This window comes from Berkeleyomyces rouxiae (genome assembly GCF_048999995.1).
Source record: "Berkeleyomyces rouxiae strain 22BRR77 chromosome Unknown BrBRR77_ptg000003l, whole genome shotgun sequence".
Classification (NCBI taxonomy): domain Eukaryota; kingdom Fungi; phylum Ascomycota; class Sordariomycetes; order Microascales; family Ceratocystidaceae; genus Berkeleyomyces; species Berkeleyomyces rouxiae.
The window spans coordinates 2,078,049-2,096,768 of NW_027396493.1; the positions used below are offsets into that span (position 1 = coordinate 2,078,049).

The window sequence follows — 18,720 nt, forward strand, 5'->3', positions numbered from 1 at the left end:
GTGCGCCACATATTAGCATTTTCTAGCATTTCTTTTGTTGCATCACCAGGCCTTGTTTGTCCCTTTTTCTTTTTGTTTTTTCTTTGAGTTTTCTGTCTCGTTTTCCTTGGAGTGTTTCTTCAATACAATCAGTTTCTGTTGATTAACTACATCTCCTATAGTAGACTATCTCCGATTATATGTGCATGCCCCGCAAGTGCGTCGTGCATAAATCTTAAAAGTTTGGGCCATTTCGTGTAATTTTATAAAAATGTTACTGTGTTAACTTTGACCAATGTTTACCACACCGAGATGATGATTTATGAGTGCCGATTCATATCCAGGGCTCGCGAGGGTTGATAAGTGAAATGTCTCTGATTTCCAACGGTGAGAGATACTTTTTTTTTTTGCTTTACCCTCTGCTACTTACTTTTATTTCAGTACTCTGTATATTTTTACACGACTCGAACAAAATCCGCGGCTCTTCTTTCTTGTTGAAAATCCCCTAAGCCATTTGATGTTGTAGCTGGGCTTTCGTGATTTTTTCATTGCGGTTTTCTCCACTCTTCACACTAGTTCACGATGCCATATAACACAAGCTTTCTCTTCACGTTCTATGAAGGGCATTCTATTAACGCGCGGTTTGAAAACGCCGTTTCGCAGGCAACTCAGGCTCATTAAGGTATAAAAAAACAGACACCAGAAATTACAAAACAATTAAGAGCATAGCGACTCTTTTCCTCTCACCCACTGTAGTAGGCAGCATCGCGCTTGATGCGACGCCTTTTGTTCTTCCGAGACTTTCTCCCACTCTACACTTTTTTCTCCGTCTCATCTTCCGCTCCTGGCTGGCGGTTGCCCTTGAAGTCGGACTGCTTAATGAGGTTCCACTTGTCCTCCTCGGCATCGAGCTTTCTGAAGCACACCCAGAAGACAACACCGCCGACAAAGGCCAGGATGGCGACAACAGTGTAGTTCCACACAAGCAGAGGGTCACCCGACAGGGGCGTGAAGGCCTGACCCACAGCGGCAGCAAAGGCGCTCATGAAAAGGTTGACCGACATGACGAGCGAGCGCATGTTCTCGGGAGCCTTGGAGTAGGCGTACTCGAACGACGTGACGCTAGTGAAGATTTCCGCGATACCAATTAGAATGTAAGGCAGAGACTGAGCCCACACGTTGATGGGAGCGGGGTCACAGTCCTCGCCGTTGGCGTATTCGCCGCAAGGTGACTTGAGGTAAATGAAGTGTTGCATGACTGCTGCGGCCACCATCGAGGCAGCGCTAAAGATGAAGCCAGTGGCCATGCGCTTAATAGGAGTGAACTGGATGCCGAGCTTGCGGAGGCCGGGGTACAAAAAATGGTCAAAGATGGGGATCATGATGACAATCGAGATGGGGTTCAGGTTCTGAATAATATCGTTCGGCACACCATGCAGCTCCATAGTGCCGGCTTGAGTAGTCAGATTACCAGTCATCTGGTTGTAGCACAGGTGGAAGAGGGGCAGGAACATGAACACTCTGCAGGCCATCAGACCACGGCGAACCTCATCAACCCAAGCATCATCGTAGGTCATCCAGTTCGGCCGGTTGGCAGCAGGAACCTTGGAGGGGCGAGCCAAGTCCCAGTTGGGCTTGAAAATACTGTCTGAGTTTTTGAAAGTGTGCACCATCATCTTCACAAACTTGCTGAAGACGGAGCCGGTAGGAGGGGCCAGAATGTAATGCTTCTTCTGAGACCACAGAACCAGGGGACAGATGAGGAAGAGCCCAGTAGGCAGCAGAAAGGCCAGCCAGAAGCCAACGTACTTCTCGACCCAAACCATGGAGACCTGGCCAGTAACGGCACCAATATTGATAGCAAAGTAAAAGTACAGGAAGACACGGCTGTTGGTGATTGCGGGGTCTACAATTACACGCTTGCCATCGCGGACTTCGACTCTCATCCGCACATCACGGTTCTGCTCGGCCAAAAGAGGCGAAATGTTTGCCTTGAACAGACCAGTACCGCAGCACAGAACAAACATTCCGATGAAGAAGCAAGCAAAGGCGCGGTCCGTATGCACAATGACCTTGGGGGTGGCGGCAGTCGTGAGAATGACGTGGGCGATGGTGGAAACAGCGATAGCGATGTGAATAACCTTGTAGCGACCAAGCTTTGAATCAGCCAACCAGGCACTATTGACGATTGTGTTAGTTAGACTGCATCTAGATAGACATGTGGAATGTGTCAGCAATGGCATTGGAGACTTACCCAAACAGAGGCATCAGGAAGGCCCAGAACTGGTTGATCAAACTGATGGCTTGAGCGGCCTTGGTGCCCATTCCTAGTGCACCAGGGGTGCTAGAAGTAGTTCCGTGACTGGCACCGGTGGTAGAGCCTTCGGGTAGAGGGCGGTTGACAAAGTTGGTGTATAGCACGGCCGAGCCATAGTATGAGAAACGCTCACACAGCTCGGCAAATGCAATGGTGTAGATGGCCCAGTTTATAGGGCCCGAGACACGGGGAAGCGTAGCAAGATCCTCCTCGGTAGGTTCTTGGCCAATGGGGTCGATATTTGTGTCAACAAGGTCCAGTCTGCTGGTAGGGACGGCCTTAACCGCAGACTTCTCATCAACGGCCTCCTGCTCATAGTAGTCAGGGGCGGCGTGAGCCTCGATGGCCTTGTTGGCATCGCCGGCTCGAGCAGCAGACATTGTGGGGGGAATATTAAATATTTGTAAATATAATTAGAAAGTCCGCTAGATACAGGGAAAGAGACGAGTGAAAGAGAGGGGAGGGAGGACCCGTGATACCAGAGTCAAATAGAACGAGGGAGATGGCCCGGAGGAGGACCTGAGGGCTGAGTAGAGTGACTTATAAAGAGAAGCTTCTCAAAACACAACAACGACCAAGATGAGGGAATTGCTCGTTTTTTAAATACAAGACCCCGATCAAGACCGGGGCCCTAGAGGCCATGTTATAGCGCAACCACAACAGAGAAATGAGATGATGAAGCAAAACCAGCACGGACCGAGAAGAAACGAGCAGTTGTCAATGTCGCTGCTTGTCTGCAGTCTCTCGCTGTCTCCGGTTCTGGGAGCCCAGCAGTAACGCTAGTTTTCTGGTGGGTGTACGTGCGTAGGTTGAAAGACCGGAAGTTTTTGATTTTTCTTCTTTTTTTGTTGTTTAATCCATTGGGATGCCAGCTGCAGCGCCAGTTGTTTTCTGGCATTTTGTTGTTCTCTTTGTTGATCACCTGTAGCTTTAACTTCTAGATGCTTAGTTGGTTATACGTGAAGATAAACACCTCATTGTTCCGTAATCCTTGAGTCAACTAATGCGTGCCTGTCTTACACATCTACATCTGCCGGAAACGCTGGTCTGTACCTGAGCACGCAATCCCAAACGCTCAGGTGTAGGTTTCTAGCGTCCAGGCACTGCTGTTTATTATTACACGCCCATGCTATAGTAGCGGTGGAAAACTTGGCGATCTCGCCAAACACCGTCACGCACCAATACGACGTAAACAACCCAGCCAAGGCAAACGCCGGCAGAGACGCCAGAATTGGGCATCCCAAAGCAGTAAGGCGCTTTCTAGCTGGCGTCTAGAACTCGGCAGATTCACGTTCCCAGTCTTCTTGCCTACAGATAACCACTTTGCAGTGCCAGCCACACGCTTCCCCCGCCCTCTACACAGAGCGTTCCAGTGATGCGGTCCGTCTAATCACTCCATAGTCGCGCATTCTCGCATCTCCATCTACAAGTCTGTGTATTGCATTCTGACCCGAAAAAAACGCAACCCTCATCATTATCTCACAACGCAAGGTATGAGCCCGAAGCCGGCAGAGATATCCGCCCGATCTTCCTTGACGTAATCGTAACCATGAACTTCGGTCGCGTCTTGCATCGAAGCACCCTTCTTGATGGTCCTTCGGTCTCGTCGTAGCACATCACACAAGGAGATAAGAAGTCGTTCTGGGGGGTCAGTACAACCCGAAGCAAACATCATCATGCAGAGCACTGGCAATCTATAACACAGAAACTAGTACAATGTGGGCCTTGCTGTGTTTCCTTTGAGTCTGAGCCTCCCATATGTGGATAACAACAGCAAATGCTCACCCTCCTCGGGCGTAAGTAGAGACTGACAAAGCATCTCCAATCTTTATTAGTCAGCCCGCAATCACCTATGATCGAGCCTGGCGAACACCATCGCCCTGGGCCACAACAAGCCACATTCTGGCCGTTCGTGAAGCCACAATTAGAAAGTCTTTTTCAGCATCGACAACCAAGCTTTCTTGCCTTATTTTTGCGAGTATGGCGTCAACCGCCCATGCGAGAAACTACTTCATATTTGTCCCTGGTCCCTGTCTTCGAGGGGTTGTAATGCCGTGTTCCCTACAGTCAAGGATGTTTTGACAGCTGCTGACACACTCAAATAGTTATCATGCTTGATATGCAACGAAAGAATGCTGACAGGACAATCCCGCGACTTTCCCTACAGCCCAATCGGTTTACAGGTCACAAGTTCGACCTTTGAAGGCGAATCTTCCGCGGCAGGTTCCGACTTTAGTAATATCGCACATCAATGTGAAAGCGCGGCAAAGCTTATCTTCATGTTCAAAGCCTCCCCTGACATACAAGCATTGGGAGAATAATCAATACAGAGACAAGCAGGCGTGCATTTGCCTGCACAGCCTTTCCCGTGGAGGGTTTTCCATGGAGATAGAACGATTGTGGAGTTTCAAACCCTAACCCTAGCCGCCACATCTACTGTTACTCCTTTGCCTAGTTATAGTTCGTATAACTAATTCATCCTTGATATGTTTTGATGTTCGCTTACCAATAACAAGCTCATCGAGGCTCTTTGAAGCCCCCATAAACAAGTTCTAAAAGGTATTCTAAAAAAAGAGTTAAGATTATCACGATTAGCTAATCTTCTATTCTGCCGCTAGAATGCACCTTATTTCTTCCGCATAATCCAGCTAGATTAGATAATCATGCATGTCGTGGGCATACCCTTACACTAACCCCTGTCCATGCCACCTTGAAACAACATGCTGTCACTAGAAACTCTGGCATCACGGAACATGGTAAAACCTGTTGGTATCCCCATGCTCCTGCTTAGGGTTACTGGGGTCTAATACCATAGCTGCCTCCAATACGTTTCCGCGTGAACTGAGGTCTTTGCCACCATTGTCAATACATCGACAGCGCCTCAATACCTTGCGGATAAGATGACGATAACAAGGAAATAGCAACGAGCACAGCTCTCGCAACTGACGATGGATACTTGGTGTTTTTGATATAAAAGGCATTCGATAGTCTGGCGTTTTTTAGATAGTTAGCTCTGGGATGAGTGTCAGCAACTTTTCAGTTCAATTTCTACATCTTCCTTTCTTGACTCAACTCGCAATTCTTTCAGATTGATATCGCCCTTAGTATCTACATATATTGATAAAACCCGTCTTTTACCGAGAACAATAATTTACGTTTCAGCCTCAATACCGTGCAGCTCATACCATTATATGCCAGCTACTCAATGACACCTAGCAAAAGAAAAGAGACAATAATGACAGATACCGAGAACCCGAGATACACGTGTAGAAAGACATGGAACAAAAGGTCCTTCGCGTCTCTCTTCTAGAAACGTCAACGAGCGCCGCAGGGCTCACTCACGTCAAGTGTTGGACCACTAAATACTGGCCTATCGGCAAAGTATCCAAACCCGTTGCTCTAGAAAAACTTGGCCTGCCCTTCTGCTGATGAATTCCGCCCGCTATCTCCCATTTCCCTGGTAGTATTACTCAGTGTTGGGAAAAAGACGTCAACCTTCGCCTCGATGACGACTAAGTGTGTAGAAGACCAGCTTGTGCCCTGTGCCACGATCGTTTTGCCTCATCCTGACGGCCACTCTCTGCCCCGTGAGACCCCCAATCTTTCCACGTTCAGCTTATCACATTTGGGGAGAATGAGGCCTTTTTTAGAGCTAGTAAACGATGAGTCTTGCGCATATCGTAGTGGCTAATCGCTGGTACAACTGGCGTTTGTAACTTGGTCTCTGGCCTTGAATCTGTTGTGCTTGATATTTGCGGCCCTAATATGTGCTTATGGGCAGTGCAACCCGGCAGGATCACAATGGCACCGGGGTTGACAAGGAGCATAGATTCTGAACCATGGCCGAGACGCTCAATTTGTACTTGTATATTCACTTTATCCTGCTGTACCATGTCCGCGTTCTAAGCCCGACATAACTATAGTTAGTTACACATAGCTAGTTATCTTGATATTGATCTCCACTCCGCTTGAGCTCTAGTTCCATCTCGGTTCATCTTATGTGCATTTATGCTCGCTAGTAGTATATCTTGAGTAAGCAATGTCGAGAGGGGGTGGACCTAGTGTCATCAGGTTTAGCGGCGTATTTGCATATCAGTAGATCCTGGGGGCACATAACTACAATCAAGCCTAGATTTGTAGGTTCTCCACATGGGGATATTCGTTTAGTGTACGGAGGTCGCTGGTCGGAGTTCGTACAGCACCGATCCACACGGATGTCGCGCATGGCGACGTATATGTGTATAGTGTAGGTATAACTACACTGGCTTATACATACCCAAGCTTCAACAAGTATACAGATGCCAATGTTTGTACTTTTCATCGTCTGCCCATCCAAAGGTTTTTTTGTCTTGTCTTCTCCTTTGGTGTCCATGCCGAAGTCTCGTCAGATATCTATGACTATTGCGAGATTCACTGGCTTCTTATACACACAAGGAACTCTATTCGGCCGGCTCTCAGCCTCATGCAGTGTGAAGAAACTCAGGTCTTTAGGTAACATATCGCACGTTTCCATGTGACTAGCTACATGACATTTAGACATGCACACCTTCTCATGCCAGAATTTTCTGCATTTGGTTGATTGATCAAAGGCAATCCCTGGGTTTCATGCCAGTTATAATTAGCCATCTTGAACTGCTCTTCGGCTTCCTTAAGCCTTCTAAACCCACTGACAACAAGGATGATGGTGAAATCTACAAGGGGACACAAAGATCAACGTCTGCCCTGATGAATAGTTGTATAAGGAGACTGGAAAAATGTCTGTTAGGGAAACATTTTGCATACAAGCACACAAAACTGAACCTGGGAGTTCCTTGTGTTCGAAATTTTCTAAAAGAATTGAGTCATACCCTTGGAAATTAACTTGAGACAACCTCATGCAGCACAGTTATAGTGTTGTGATGAGGATGTCTTCTACCATGTTAGTTTATGTGGTATCCAGGGTCTGTCACCCCTCACTTTAAACGTAATTCAGACACCACGTGACCACGCGTTGGTGGGTCCTCCCCCCAGCCGCGTTGCAAACCACGATTACTTCATCAGCAACGCCGCCTGAACTCAGCATAGACATCGATTCCACAGCCATCAGTACAACGTGAATCTTGCTGTGTAATGGGCGCAAACTTGGAGCCGATGACGACTACCAGACTGCTAGAGGAATAACCAAAAAAAGATCTCTGTTGCAATGAACGACGCTAGCAGGCCGCCTTCGACGTTGGCTGCTCAGTTGGTGGATGGCATTACGAACCGACCCTCGCGATCATCGCTCCACGCCCACAGCACCAGCAGAGATGAAGACGACGAGCTACGGCGGCTAATAGCCGGGGCTATGCAGATCAAAGAGGACCCAAATGCCCTCAAAACAGAGGAGAAACATCTCGAGCATAATCACCTGCTGCTGTACGCCTATGTCCGCTTACGACTGAAAGAGATTGTCGTCGACAGTGCCACTCCTGCCACCCAGGCACAGATCAAGCAGGACCTCAATGACGTCACCAAATTCATTGAGATCACTCTCAAGGAAACCAAGAAACTGCTCGACCACAAGGACACTTCAGGAGAGTTTTTGCTTCGGGGAAATGAGCCGTTCTGGGTGTGGTTGATGCCCAAACTCATGTGCTTTCTTGGCCACGAAAAGTGCATGGAGAATGTCGATGAGCTAGAGGACTCCTTAGCATGCATGGTGTATACGGCCATGCAAATAAAAGGCACGAATCCAGATGTGTACCGTATATTGGAGTACTTAAAAGATGCTGTCAATGGTGCGTTCCAGACTCAACACAGTCCCTTCCATTGCCCCTCTGCCCATCCAGCTCCCTCTATTACGTCATGTGTAGACTGTAGTACTTGAAAAACTAAACCTAAACTTCATGACCGCGTAACCGAGAGTTTATATCTTGACTTGGCTGACCTAAGGCATGGCTAGAAATCTCTGCCGTTCTACTCAACCCGAACATTGCGGCTTCGCAGCCCTTCCAGACCGACCTCCCCCCGGCAGTCACCCTTCAACGAATATGTGGTGGAAATGAACAGTCCAAGTGGGAGCAGCTGCAGTGCCGAGTCAGCGATCCCGGCCGTCTGATTAGACAAGCAACGAGCTTCCTGCGCATTCTCACCAACCATGCCTTGTTGGAGGCTCAGGAGGAGGTCATCTTGGACTATGGCCTCTGGATTCTCGATGCATTACAGTATCTCGGGACTGCTGCTCTCACCTTTCACGACGATTATAAATCCGACATTACTCCAATAGTTAACATCGCCTTGGATATTCTCGACTCGAACCGTTTCAAGACCAACTCGTCCAAGATTATATTCAAGGAAAAAGGCCCGGTCGTTCTAGCCTTGCTTTGTTCCGAGATTGCAAGCAAGCCAGCGGTTCTGACAGAGGAAAATGACAACGGCCAAGCCTGCCAACAGACTTTCTCCAAGGCTTTGGCAGTACTTATCAAGCACTGCATTGCCCGTGCCGAGGTCGCTCGTATTGTGACGTCTAATATCCTACCAAAGCTTGACCCTAGCATGTTTCTGAGCACACCTGGTCCCGACTTCTCGAAAATATTAACTCTTCTCACGGAAGCCTCCGAGAACGTGTCACCGTCGTTCAACTTCAGCTATTCGGCCCGTCCGAAGGCTTTTGTTGACAACACTCTTCGAAAAGAGGTTGAAAAGCTGTCTCTGAACTGGGCATCTAGCGATAAAACAGAACAACCAGAGTCCAAAAGACGCAAGACCAAACAAGAAGAGGGTAACAAAATGGTTGCTCTCTATGACATCATCTTTAGACGCCTTCACATAGATCTGGATGGGGAGTCTATGGAGAGTGCTGTGGTAGATGCGTTCCCTCACATGGGGCTGGGTGATAGATGTCTGATTATCGAGCTCATATCACATTTTAGTTGTGCAGCCGACGAAACGTTGGAGCTCGATACAGATCACGCCGCGCATACTACAACTTTCCACTGCGCGTACTGCCAGACTTCTGAGGTTGCGCCACTAGAAGACATAGAACAGAGTCTGTCGATTAAACTCTTACTTTTCCAAACACTTTTGCGGCTCATTGCCTTGCCCGAGTTTGAGAGTTCTCAGAAACCGAGAATTATAACTATGCTGGCTTTACAGAAACTTGCCCTGCATTTTCATTCTGTCGACTTGTACGATCTGGAAAAGTCCAAACTTGGGCTTTGGTGCTTAAAGTCATTAAGGAGTTCTATCCGAGAGCTTCGGATTGCAGCTAGGTATTTGAATTGCCTCTTGTGTTTTAACTGGGAGGGTATGCTAATTTGCCTATAGTCGAACATTTCCACTCTTCTTGCGTGATGCAGCATTATGTGGTGTTGGTGCGAATGTGGTGGTGCGTAACCGCATTCATGTTGTGGGATTCCTTAAGCAAATATCACACAAAGAGGCTGGTCACCTACACGAGACTTGCATCATGGCCTGGGGCCAACTCGGAAGGCAAGTGGATTCTATGGATTTTATTGTACCATTGAAGCGTCGCTAACAATGTTCAGGGTATTACCGGAGTACGAGCTAAATCCAGTGTTGATACAGATGGTTGAGCTACTTGGAAGCCAGAGTCTTTTTGTGTCTGCCGTTGCTGCAGCAGAGATTCGGACTCTGGCCCAGACCAGAGGCCGTTCTACACTGAAGATGTTTGAACCTTTCTGGAAGTATTTATCATATGTTGTTGTTCAGAACTTTGCAACTGATCATCAAAGGGGTGTCAAAGTTGCCGAGCTTCTGGGCATCGACCTGGCAGAACTTTTGGGACTTGTCCAGCGCCATGCGCTTCCTTGGCTTGTTGTAGAGAGCAACATTACAACAATCAAAGCCATTGCTGCGGCCACCTCCAAGGAGGTTACACCGTTGCTAATGTCCAAGGGTAACCTGCCACCCATCCTGGCACTTCTCCTAGTGAATAACACAGAAAATACAGAATCTGCGGTCATGGATCATCTTTGCCGTGTTGGCGAAGAGTTTAAAAACTCTGACCTCATGGCTCTGATTCGGAGTGAGCTAGTACCGACAATTCATGAGCTATTCAAGCACGCTGCTACACGAGATGAAGATAAGCGAAACGCAGTGAGTTTTGACAGACAGATTTTCTCATACCGCTTGGCTTAGTATACTAACATGTCCCAGGCTCTTTGTGCTCTCAAGTGGTGTGCCGTGAGGCTCATCTCCAGCAGAGATCCCAAGCGAAAGTCACCGGACGTTATTGGTCATGCACTTGAGCCCCATATGCTAGGGTTGGTTAGCTCACTGACCGAGGTAATAAACATGGCGGTCACTGGGCAGCAAGCAACTATGGAGCAAGCACAATGTATCGCTGCTATGGAGGAGATGATCAAAATCTGCAAAAGCCATGTTCGAACCGGCAGAGCGCAAATATCAGCATCATTATTGTCTGTCATGACCCTTGAAGAACTGAGACGGCCCGCCCTTTCAGCATGGGCGGCTATGGTCTTGAATCTGGATGAGACAGATGCTGTCTTGCTTTTAGAGCCCACATATTACGTCGTCATACAGTATTGGGCCATGTTTGATGCAACATCCAAGACTATGGCCGAGAAACTTATCCTTGACCTTCATGCCAAATACCCCGAGATATTCAACGACAATATTTTCAAGATCCCCTCATTACGACACACTCCAGCACTGGCTAAACTCGAGGATGAGCTGGATGTGGTTAAGAAGTCGGCAATGGCTACGATCAGCACTAAGAAGATGTACTCAATTTACGTTGAGCGAATAACGCACGAAAACTCTGGCGTTGTTTGGCTTGGTCTCGGGGATCTGGTTACGTTCCTGAAGACTCACCAGTCCTGGATTCAAGCATCCGCTTTATCCGAGAATCCAGATGGGGTTGTCTCCCTCCTTCTTCGCGCGGTTCTCGACTGCGCTGCACGCTTCAATGGTTTGGATTACGAAATTTCACGCATGTGCACGGAATGTCTAGGCCTCATCGGATGCCTCGACAGCAATCGCGTGGAGGCGAACAAAGAAAAGCGGACCTTTGTTGTATACAACAACTTTACAAAGGATAACGAAAAAACGGAGTTTGGGTTTTTCTTGCTGACTGAAGTTTTGCTCAAAAGCTTCTCTTCCACCACAGATACTCGCATGCAGGGCTTTCTAGCATATGCTATGCAGGAGCTGCTGGAAAGATGCGATATCAAGGCTCTGGTTACAGGCCCAGGAACACGCGGAGGCAATGAAATCAGTCGGGATTGGGCCCTATTACCACCGGGAGACAAGGAGATGCTTAACACGTTCATGTCTTCTAGATATGTACTCAACAGCAATATTCCACCGGCTGCCCAAATGCCATCTTTCCGGCCTGATGGCGAATACTCCCAGTGGCTTCGGGATATGGTGTTCTTTTTGATACAGAACCCACAGAACCCCAACGCGGCATTGATATTTGATCCATTGACGCGTCTGGTCCGGGTCAAAGATACTTCGGTGGCTGAGCATCTCTTGCCGTATGTTTTCTCTCATGTGGTAATTGGATGCGAGTCTAGTATCTACAACAAGCTCAACACTGAGCTTCTGTCTATTCTGGAATTTGATCCCCCCAACATTCACACACCGGAAGAGAGACGGCATCGCAATCGTTACTATGAGGTGAGAAAAATAAGAATGAGCCTCCAATCTTTGTTTTCACTACTGACTGCTGTGAAATACTGACCCATTTGTAGAGCGTTTTTACTATTCTTGATTACATGATGCGTTGGGTACATAAAAAAAAGGTCGCTCAACGTCTTGATAGCACACAAACTGCCGAGCTCGAGAGAGTACAAAAGTTTCTCGATCGTATCCCTCCACAACTGATTGCACAACGTGCTATAGCGTGTAACCAATACAACCGGGCACTGTTCCACCTAGAGCTTCACATCCGAGAGACTAGCAACAAGAAAGACCGCGCAGATGGCGAAAACAAGGAAGAGCTCATGTCCCAGTTACAGGACGTTTATGCACAGATAGATGAGCCTGATGGACTTGAGGGTATATCGGCACACCTCCAAGTTTTAGATCTTGACCACCAAGTTCTTAGCAACAAGAAAGCGCAGCGGTGGACAGCAGCGCAAACCTGGTGCGAGTATCAGCTATCACAGCAGCCTGACAACATGGATGTCAAAATGGAGCTACTTACCTGTCTTAAAAACTCGGGGCAATATGGTAAGCCAGATTATTCCTTTATGTATGTAATTCTGTGCTGTATGTTGGCTAACACTTTATAGACGTTCTACTTAGTTATGCCGACAGTCTGAGGCAACATTCCGCGCTTGAAAATAAGATTAGTTCTTTTGCGGTCGAGGCTGCTTGGGCTACCGGTCGATGGGAAGACCTCAATAAGCATGTTCGCTCCTACAACGGAAATATTCTCGACGACTTCAACGTTTCAATCGGTGAGATCTTTAGGTGTCTTTACAACAAGGAGTACGAATCGATACCTGGCACCATCACCATGATCCGGGAGAAGATTTCTGCCGCGTTGACTCCAACCACCACTTCCTCGCTTCAGGGTTGTCGAGATCTCCTTCTTCAATGCCACGTTCTATCGGATCTGGAGATGATTCTTGCCAACAAGCACAAAGTAGCAGGAGAGGTGCCACCTAACAATGACATCATCATGACCAAACTCACCCGTAGGGTGGGAGTACTGGGCTCATTTGCAAGCGACAAACATTATGTTTTGGGTATCCAACGGGCGGCCATGGAACTCATGGGGTAAGCTCGACTTCAGCAATGATTTGCTCTCTAGAAGACACTAACACTCCTTTTTTAGTGATGCATACACGAATCTTAACATTTCCTCCCTATGGCTAGCTTCTGGTAAAATGTCAAGAAAGGCCGGACTCCTGCAACAATCTTTCAATGCCATTCTTCATGCGTCTAATCTTGGTGACGGGTCTGCCATCATTGAGAATGCGAAGTTACTGTATAAAGAAGGTCGCGTAAGGCGCGCTATCCAAATACTAGAGTCTGCTCTCACCAGCAACAAGCTCGGCACGCAAACTCAAGTTCCAGTATCCACAAAGGCAGTAGGGACTGGTTCAATTACATCAAGCAAAGGCTCGGATTCTGCGCAAAAGCTTCTTTCTGCTCGGGCGCATCTTATGATCGCCAAGTGGCTTGATGCTACCGGTCAAATGAAGGTTCAGGCTCTACGAGAGAAATTCCAGGAACCAGCCAGGATATATCCATCATGGGAGAAGGGTCATTACTGGCTCGGCCGACACTATAAGACGCTCCTGGAATACGATTTGAAGCTACCGGTAGACAAGCAGACTGAGTCCACCATCATGGGCTCTGTTTCCCGTGTAGTTGTTGAGAACTATTTGCGGTCTCTGAATTTTGGTACCAAGTATTTGCACCAGACCTTGCCCTGCATCATTACAGTGTGGCTTGAGTTTGCTGCGCAATGTGACGAGCCCCCAAAAATCACCATGTCCGAGAGATTCAAGAAGGAAAGGATGCAGCAGCTAAACTTGATGCACGCGTACATTGAAAAGCTTTCGGTTCGGCTTCCCGCATACATCTTTTACACGGCATTGCCGCAGATGGTGGCGCGCATAACGCACAAGAACGCCGATGCTGTCAAGCTGCTGGTCAACATTATTGCCAAGGTGGTCGCAGCATACCCGCAGCAGGCGCTCTGGGGCATCTTTCCACTCTTGCTTACACCGCGCAACGCGGAGCGCCGGTTGCGTGGCCGCGAGATTCTTTCTGTCATCAAGGCGGCAGGCCCCAAGATAGGCGGGAAACCGGTAGCAGACATAATCCGCAAGGGCGAGAAGCTTGCTACACAGTTAGTCTGGCTCAGTCAGACAGGAGATTTCCAGTCTAATCGATCGACAGTCACTACGCTGAATCAACTCAAATTCAATCCTGCTTGTCTGCCCTGTCCGCTGGTGGTTCCGGCCGAGTCTTGCCTCATGGCCAAGTTACCGACGCTTCCCAGGGCGAATAAGCGACAGCACCAGCCGTTCTCAGGTGACGTAGTGACAATTCACTCATTTGAGCAGGAGGTGCTTGTTCTGGGGTCGATGGCTCGGCCACGTCGTGTCATAGCCATTGGGTCCAACGGGCAGAAGTACAAGCTCCTGATCAAGCCCAAGGATGATTTGCGCGCTGACCAGCGACTAATCGAGTTCAACAATGTCATCAACAAAGCGCTCAAAAAAGATGCAGAGTCAAGCAAGCGTCAACTGTATGTCCGCTCGTACGCAGTGACGCCACTGGCAGAAGAAGGCGGCATTATCGAGTGGGTTGACGGCCTCAAGACACTGCGAGATATTCTCCTGGTTCTCTACAAACAGCGCGGACTCAGCAATATCAACTATGCGCAGCTGGATAGCCTCTGCAAGGCGGCGGCGACTGATACGGCGTATTTTACACGCGATGTTCTGGGCAAGTTCCCGCCAGTGCTGCATATATGGTTCATTGACAATTTCCCGGACCCGACGTCATGGTTCACAGCGCGCTTGCGATATACACGGTCGTGCGCCGTGATGTCGATGGTCGGCACGATTCTGGGGCTGGGTGACCGGCACGGCGAAAACATTCTGCTCGAAGAGGGCAACGGCGGCGTATTCCACGTGGACTTTAACTGCCTGTTTGACAAGGGCCTGACGTTTTCGACGCCAGAGCGCGTGCCGTTCCGGCTGACGCACAACATGGTGGCTGCCATGGGGATTTACGGCTACGAGGGGCCGTTCCGGCAGTGCTCGGAGCTGACGCTGGCGACACTGCGCGCACAGCAGGAGACGCTGATGACCATCATCGAGGCCTTCATCTACGACCCGACCATCGACTTGCTCAAGGACCGCGGGCGCAAACAGCACAAGGACGAAAAGATCCCGCGCATGATTCCGCAGGTTGCACACGAGAATGTCAAGCGGCGGCTGATGGGCTTCCTCCCGCAGGAAATGACGCCGCTGGGCGTGGAGGGATATGTCGATGCGTTGATCAAGGAGGCGGTGAGTCCCGAGAACCTGGCAGCCATGTACATTGGATGGTGTTCGTTTTTGTAGGCGAAGAGAGTGCGATAGATCACATGTTTCATTCAGGCTGTATGTGTGTGTATTTTATGGAGAGCGATGTGTCTGAATATAAAAGCAAGCTGGCCATTTAAGAAAATATTCTGGGATTTTCCAAGGACGAAAACTGGCGAATTTCTGTGCGCCTGGAAAGAAAAGAGAAAAAAAAATACTGAGCCAATAATTACAGCCTTTCATTTTAAGGCCGCATGATGTCTGTCTTGTTTGTTAGGCTGCATAAGATGAGAAAAAAAGGGCTGATTGTGAGGGTCACGCAAGACGAGGCTATGGAAGATGGACAAAAAAAGAGATTTGATATAAATTGCTTGAAGAGTTGATGGAAGTTTTTCGCCGATGGCTCTTTTTTTCTCGTTCAATTGATTTTTTTTTCTGCTTGCCCGAGGGTTTTTTTGTGCTTTTTTCTATCGTGTATGGAGAGAAAAAAAAGAAGAAAAAAAGGTGATTGCACCACAGAAATAAAGAATTGAAAAAAAGGCCCCAAAAATACAGCCTCCTCATTGTTCCCATACAAATTTCCCTGTTTTTCTTTCTTTTTTGCGCTGGTAACCGCACAAAATGGCCGTTTTTTTTCTGGCAGGAGACAAAAAGAAGAAAAAGACGCGTCCAAATTCCTTTTTTTTGCCTATGAATTTGTTCTCTTTCTCTCTTTCTTTTTTTTTCCCTCCTTCTTCTTCATTCACCAGAACTCCTCTTCTTTTTTTTCTTTCTTGTTGATTCTTTTTTTCCCCTCTTCACGATTTTGTTCTCTTTTTTTCTCTCATTGCACGCTACTTTTTTTTTTATTATTATCTTCATTGGAGAAAAAAATCGCCGCTGAACCCTTTTTTTGGTCATCGCCGCTTTTCCCATCGTGCTTCTTTGTGTCGCCTCTTTGACGCTCCGTTGGCCTTTCACCAGTGCATTTTCCTTCAGTGATTCCATCTCATCCTAATCGCCATGCCTCAATATCGCGTTGGTAAGCTTATCCTCGGGCGGTTTTTTCTTCCACCTTTTCGCTCTTTTTTTCTGATTTATTTGCCCCCTTGATGTCCCCATATCCATGACCTCCCCCCTCTCCTCCACGCCTCTCAGCATCACGGACCGCTGCTAATTTCATCTACAGAGATCTCGCCCAACAACCGTGCAGGCTGCACAGATACTTTGTGCAAGAAGACTGCGTCTAAGGTGACTAAGGGTGAAATCCGCTTTGGCACTTGGGTCGAGTTTGAGGGCCGCGGCTCATGGAAATGGAAGCACTGGTGAGACTGCCATTCCATCTCCGACCAGCTTTGACGTTGCTAACCGGCGCCATGCTATGCGCTATAGGGGCTGTGTCTCTGGCCAGCAGCTGCAGCATGTCCAGGAAGCCTGCATGGAAGATGATGCCCTGAACATGGACTTCCTCGATGGCTATGACGAGCTCACGTAAGTCTCTTTTTTGCTGCTCTGACTGCACATGGATCGTCTGCTGACTGGGAGTCATCGTCATCAGCGATGACGACGTGAAAACCAAGGTCCAGCGCTGTATCAAACAAGGCCATATTGATGCCGAGGATTTCAAGGGTGTAGGTTTATTTGTTCTCTTGTGCTGCCGACGCCTCCACTAACCCAACCTCAGGATCCCGAGTTCAACAAACCTGGCATCAAGGGTATTCGTGGCCGCGCTACCAAGAAGAAGGCCGCCCAGGAGGAAGAAGCCCAAGAAGAAGAGCAGGAGCTGGAGCCCAAGACTGAGCAGCCCGCCAAAAAGCGCGGACGGCCCCCAAAGGTCAAGCCCGCTGAAGAGGCTGAATCCGATGAAGCAAAGCCTGCCGTTGCCAAGAGAGGCCGCCCACGCAAGTCTGTCGATGCTGCCCCTGCCGTTGAATCCAACGTCGCCGAGGACGTAGCGCCGAAGAAGCGTGGCCGCCCTGCCAAGAAAGCTGTCGAGGAGCCTGCCGACGCCGACGATGAAGAAAAGCCCACACCCAAGAAGCGTGGCCGTCCCAAGAAGGTGGCTAGTGAGGAGAACACTACCGATGAGCAGAAGCCGGCCCCCAAGAGAGGCCGTCCCGCGAAGAAGGCAATTCAGGAAGAAAATAGTGTCGACGAGGAAGAGAAGCCTGCCCCCAAGAAGCGCGGCCGCCCAGCCAAGAAGGCTGTAGAAGAGGAAGGCAACTCTGATGAAGAGGAGAAGCCTGCTCCCAAGAAGCGCGGCCGTCCTTCAAAGGCCACCGTTGAGGAAGTAAAGTCCGAGGAAGAGAAGCCGGCACCCAAAAAGCGGGGTCGCCCCTCGAAAAAGGCCCTTGAAGAAGCGGCCAATGCCGAAGTGGAAGCAAAGGACAAGACACCTGTCACCAAGGCCGCGCGGCCCATCAAGGCTGACCCTGAGACGAAGCCCGCAGAGCCCATCAGCACACCCCTTGCCCGCCGCGGCCGGCCCAGAAAGTCCGTCGATGCCGCTGCCGAGCAGCAGACAGAAGCGACCGAGGAGCCGCAGGAGGAAGCCAAGCCAACGCCGGCCAAGCGTGGCCGGCCCCGCAAGTCGATCGAGGCCCCGGCCGAGCAGAACTCAGAGTCGGACAAGAGCCTCGCGGAGGAGGAAGCCAAGCCAACGCCTGCCAAGCGTGGCCGGCCCCGCAAGTCGGTGGACCCTACGAGCGCCGTCGCCTCGCCTGCTGCTCCTGGTTCGGCCAAGGCGGCGGGCCGTGGCAAGAGAAAGCCCGTCGAGGACGATGCGCCCGCGGCTCCCGAGTCGCAGAAGCGCGTGCGCCGGTCGCTAAAGTAGATTAATGAAGCTTGTCTATTGTTATGAAAAAAATCAACCGGTAGTTAGAATGGGCATCCCATGAGTAAATAGGCTAGCTCATGAAGTTAATATGTAAATAGTTAGTAGCTCCCATTGTTCTCGAAAGCCCTAACCCTATTTTGGACATGCCGTGAATGACAACCTCTTTCTTGACTTACACGAACGGACCTTGGGTACAAGACAAAGAAAGAAAGAAAAAAATAGCTTGGACTATTCTTGTACAAGAAAAAGCACTAGTTGGTTGACTACATCGAGTTCTGAAACATGTTCAAAGATTTTGGGTGCGAATATTTATATTTCAGGATTAATGATTATGCTCGTGAGATTTCAAGGAGAGTATGCAACAATATGGGCCCTCATCACCATTGATCCAGCACACAAAGCAACCAAGGGAGCCAAAGTGATAACAAAAGCTCAGGTTGTGACGGCAGCTCTAGAGAATGAATCCAAGCGCCAAGACACAGAAAAGTTCCGACCCGTGTGTGCTGGAGGGGGGAGGTAGAGGATGCAAATTCATAGATCGTAAGGACAGGCAAAGTCGTAGCGCATGGCAGAACTAAAGACGTGAAGGAGGGTGGATTTTTGGCACAAAA

The 18,720-nt window shown here is 48.9% G+C and overlaps 3 protein-coding genes across 3 annotated transcripts; 2 read left to right on the forward strand and 1 right to left on the reverse strand.

Moving 5' to 3' along the window:
* Positions 1-791: 791 nt before the first annotated feature.
* On the reverse strand, positions 792-2,676 carry BROUX77_003762 (uncharacterized protein; the record flags this gene model as incomplete). The annotated part of the gene is made up of 2 exons (XM_073748449.1): positions 792-2,157; positions 2,234-2,676. The coding sequence occupies 2 exons, from the start codon at positions 2,674-2,676 to the stop codon at positions 792-794; spliced, it is 1,809 nt and encodes a 602-aa protein (XP_073606187.1).
* A 4,802-nt stretch (positions 2,677-7,478) lies between these two features.
* Positions 7,479-15,333, forward strand: BROUX77_003763 (uncharacterized protein; the record flags this gene model as incomplete). Its single annotated transcript, XM_073748450.1, has 8 exons — positions 7,479-8,055; positions 8,220-9,528; positions 9,584-9,752; positions 9,818-10,375; positions 10,436-11,920; positions 11,995-12,475; positions 12,538-13,027; positions 13,086-15,333. 8 exons carry the CDS (start codon positions 7,479-7,481, stop codon positions 15,331-15,333), a joined length of 7,317 nt encoding a protein of 2,438 aa, XP_073606188.1.
* Positions 15,334-16,296: 963 nt separating this feature from the next.
* Positions 16,297-18,106, forward strand: BROUX77_003764 (uncharacterized protein; the record flags this gene model as incomplete). Its single annotated transcript, XM_073748451.1, has 5 exons — positions 16,297-16,315; positions 16,463-16,598; positions 16,666-16,764; positions 16,832-16,904; positions 16,958-18,106. The coding sequence occupies 5 exons, from the start codon at positions 16,297-16,299 to the stop codon at positions 18,104-18,106; spliced, it is 1,476 nt and encodes a 491-aa protein (XP_073606189.1).
* Positions 18,107-18,720: the final 614 nt, after the last annotated feature.